We start from the raw sequence: 4,328 nt of genomic DNA on the forward strand, positions 1-4,328 counted from the left end.
TGGGGAATATAAAAACTAGTGAAAGGGAATAAAGGGGAAAGGAGAGAAATTGAGTGGAAAATATCAGTGTGGGTGACAGAACATGAGAGACTCCTAACTCTGGGAAATTAACAAGAGGTAGTGGAAAGGGAGGTGGGTTGTTTGGGGTGACTGGGTGACGGGCACTGAGGAGGGCACTTGACAGGATGAGCACTGGTGTTATGCTATATGTTGGCATATCGAACTCCAATACAAAATATATACAAAAAAATAAGAGGGAGAATTTACAAATATATGTGATTGAACTTCCACACTACAATTGAGAAGTTTAAATACCATGTCCACAGTATCCAAACTGTAGATGGAGCCAAAATATCCTTCCACAGATGAACGGATAAAAAAACATGTGGTCTATATACACAATGGAATATCACTCAGTCCTCAGAAAGGATGAATATATACAATCACATTTGTATGGATGGAACTGTAGGGCATTATGCTGAGTGAAATAAGTCAATCAGTGAAAGACAATTATCATATGGTTTCACTCCTGTGGAATATAACAGTGCAGAAGATCAAAGGGAAAGATAGGGAAAACTAAATGGAAAGAAATTGGAGAGGGAGGCAAATCATGAGAGACTCTTAACTCTGGGAAACAAATTGAAGGTTGCTGGAGGGGAGATGAGTGGGCAGATGGGGTACCTGGATAATGGGCATTAAGGAGGGCTCATGATGAGATGAGCACTATCTGTTATACACAACTAAGTCATTGAACACTACATCTTAAACTGAACATGTACTATATGTTGGCTAAGTGAATTTGAATTTATTAAAAAAAAACAACAAAGAAAAACTGAGTAGGAAAGAGCAACATGGAGTAGTGTATATTATATACATGTTATAGAAACAGAGAGATGGGGATCCCTGGTAGTGCAGTGGTTTAGCGCCTGCCTTTGGCCCAGGGCACGATCCTGGAGACCCGGGATCGAATCCCACGTCGGGCTCCCGGTGCATGGAGCCTGCTTCTCCCTCTGCCTATGTCTCTGCCTCTCTCTCTCTGTGTATGACTATCATAAATAAAATAAAAATTTAAAAAATTAAAAAGAAACAGAGAGATGTAAAACAAACTATTTTGAAGAACTGTGGCAGATTTATGAAACCTACCATAAGTATGGTGTATAGATATTTTATTTGAAGTGTTTAATTGAACAATACCATGCAGAAACTGAGGAGGCAGAAAATAATGATTTTCTATAAATGGTACGTGATAATAAGGAATCATTCAAGATTTCAGAACATATGAAAGCAATAATTTTACCTGACTTCAAGGATGTTTGATTTGATGCTACTGTGTAAAGAGAACTCTAGAAGGAAATATTGCTCCTCAACAGAAGCTATAGACTGCTGCAGCTTAAGAAGCAAGTCTTAGATGTGAAAGAAAAACGATACTTTATGAATCATAAATATTTATTCTTAAAATAAATACCAATGTGTTCACTTTGATTTTCTCTGCATATATTTTGAATAAACATCTGATTTCCACAATACTTATTGTTTGTGTGCAATAGTAAAGCATATTTATTCTAATGAATTCTTAATAAATATATGGCTTTTTAAATAACTTTAAAGATTTCTTAGAAAAGACAGGCTACTAATGCTTGCATCTGCAAATTTTAATCTCTGGATCAAACATTTAAATGGTTTCACTCATATAGGGAATATAAAAAATAGTGAAAGTGATTAAAGGGGAAAGAAGAGAAAATGAGTGGGAAAAAGAGAGGGTGATGGAAAATGAGAGACTCCTAACTCTGGAAAATGAACAAGGTGTAGTAGAAGGGGAGGTGGCCAGGGGGATGGGGTGACTCAGTGATGGGCACTGAGGGGGTCAGTGGACGGGTTGAGCACTGGGTGTTATACTATATGTTGGCAAATCGAACTTAAATAAATAAATAAATAAATAAATAAATAAATAAATAAATAAATAAAATAAAAACTGAGAAAAATAAGTTGTTTTCTTCTAAAATACGAAAGTTCAATTATTCACTTAAGATTGGTAAAATTAAATAATACATGGTATGACCAGAATGATACATTAAACAGAGCTTCTTTATCTATACTTGACCTTTCTGTCTGCTTTTAGGAAAATTATATCAATGCCCAATGGAAAATTATACTCAAACATCAACTGATTTCATCCTTTTGGGCTTGTTCCCATCAACAAGAATTGGCCTGTTCCTTTTTATTGTCATCGTTCTTGTTTTCCTAATGGCTCTGTTTGGCAACCTGTCCATGATTCTTCTCATCTTCCTAGACACTCATCTCCACACACCCATGTATTTCTTACTCAGTCAGCTCTCTCTCATTGACCTAAACTACATCTCCACAATTGTCCCCAAGATGGCTTACAATTTTGTGTTTGGAAACAAGTCTATCTCCTTCATTGGGTGTGGGGCTCAGAGCTTCTTCTTCTTGACATTAGGAGGAGCAGAAGCATTGCTCCTAATATCTATGGCCTATGATCGTTATGTGGCTATTTGCTTTCCTCTCCACTATTCCATTCGTATGAACAAAAAAGTGTGCATGTTGATGATAACAGGATCTTGGATAATGGGATCAATCAACTCCTGTGCCCACACTGCATATGCCTTCCATATACCTTACTGTCGATCCAGAACTATCAACCACTTCTTCTGTGATGTCCCAGCCATGTTGACTCTGGCCTGCATGGACACCTGGGTCTATGAGTACACAGTGTTTGTCAGTACCATCCTCTTCCTTGTGTTTCCTTTCATTTGCATTACTTTTTCCTATATCCGGGTCCTCCTAGCTATCTGCCGCATGCAGTCTACAGAAGGGAGGAAGAAAGCTTATTCCACCTGCAGCACCCACCTAACTGTGGTGACTTTCTACTATGTACCTTTTGCTTACACTTATTTACGCCCAAGATCACTTAGATCTCCAACAGAGGACAAGGCCTTGGCTGTCTTCTACACCATCTTGACTCCAATGCTCAACCCCATCATCTACAGCCTGAGAAACAAGGAGGTGATGGGAGCCATGAGGCGATCAATTCAGAGAGCCTGCTTTGTAAAAATGTAGACAAAGCTTTTTGCATATATGTACCCGATATCTATTATAAGTCCATTCATCAGTGTATAATAATTGAAATATTTTATGCTTACAGTGCAGGGACTAAAATCAGAAGAAAAATCACTCATGCCTGGACAAAATTGTCTTGCAAATATAGATGTAATTACAAGACCTGTCAGGGCACTTGGGTGACTCAGGTAAGGATTGGAATCTTGATTTGGGCTCAGTTCAGGTTCTCAGGGTTCTGAGATTAAGTCTGCATTGAGCTCTGCTCTCAGCAGGTAGTCTGTTTTTCTTTCTCTCTCTTTCCCTCTGCTTCTCTCCTACTCTCACTGTATCTTCCTTTCTTTCTTAAAATAAATAAATAAATCTTTTAAAAATTACAAGCATTAACTTTTTAAAACTATAATGATTTTTTCCTGAATTTCAAATGCACTCATTTTTTGCTGATGTGTTCTCAATGGAAATGGTCCTTTTTCACACAGAAATGAAAATTAAAACTGTCTAACTGAAGCTGTCATTCAACATAATAGTTCTCGTATTTTCTATTTTCCTATACACCTAAACAGAAAAATAAATGTTTCCTGAATATCTAGATCTACCTAAAAGTCAGAAAACTTCTTGAACTTCTCATGGTTGAGTTGTGACTTATGTGTGCCAGTTACTAATTTATTTCAATTTAGGCTAACTTAGCTTTAGAATGATTTAGTTGAGGTATTATCAGGAATTATAAAGTTTTTATAACATTCTGAATAAAATATAACACTTTTATGGCCCTTTTAGGGAAATGAATAACAGAAAAGTGATTCCTGTCAGGTACTCCACAAGATCAGTATAAGGACTTGGATGTGTCAACAGAAATAAAGAAATTGTGAGGTCATAGGATAACCTGATTGGGTCAACAATTTAGTTATTAAGAATATGAATTTCAAGGACATTCCCATAACCACACACCGAAAATCAACCACATGCTCAGGAGCCACTATTATCCCCATGTTAGATCATGTCTTTCATATATTTTATTTTCCACTCAGTACATTTCATAGTTTTATTGAAAGAGATTGGGGGAAAGTCAGCTTCTAAGAACAATTTTCCTCATTGGTAAATCACTTTTCAAAAGTGGTCCCACTCTTAAAAACTAATAAAAACCTGTCAGCTCAGATGAACATACTGCTCAAGTAAATTGCTATTACTGCTCATTAGTGGTAAGTGAAAAAATGGTCTTTACTGTCTCAGGTTTTGAAGAAGGAGGAAGGTCA

At 36.8% G+C, this 4,328-nt stretch overlaps 1 protein-coding gene across 1 annotated transcript; it reads left to right on the top strand.

Annotated features, from left to right (window-relative positions):
* The first annotated feature begins 2,139 nt into the window (after nt 1-2,139).
* Nucleotides 2,140-3,078, top strand: LOC140609599 (olfactory receptor 2L8-like). The gene has a single exon (XM_072784800.1). The coding sequence runs from the start codon at nt 2,140-2,142 to the stop codon at nt 3,076-3,078; it is 939 nt and encodes a 312-aa protein (XP_072640901.1).
* Nucleotides 3,079-4,328: the final 1,250 nt, after the last annotated feature.

This window comes from Canis lupus, chromosome 18 (assembly GCF_048164855.1).
Source record: "Canis lupus baileyi chromosome 18, mCanLup2.hap1, whole genome shotgun sequence".
Lineage (NCBI taxonomy): Eukaryota > Metazoa > Chordata > Mammalia > Carnivora > Canidae > Canis > Canis lupus.

Coding starts and splice junctions, on each gene's coding strand:
- LOC140609599 (XM_072784800.1), top strand. CDS start 2,140: ATGGAAAATTATACTCAAACATCAACTGATTTCATCCTTTTGGGCTTG.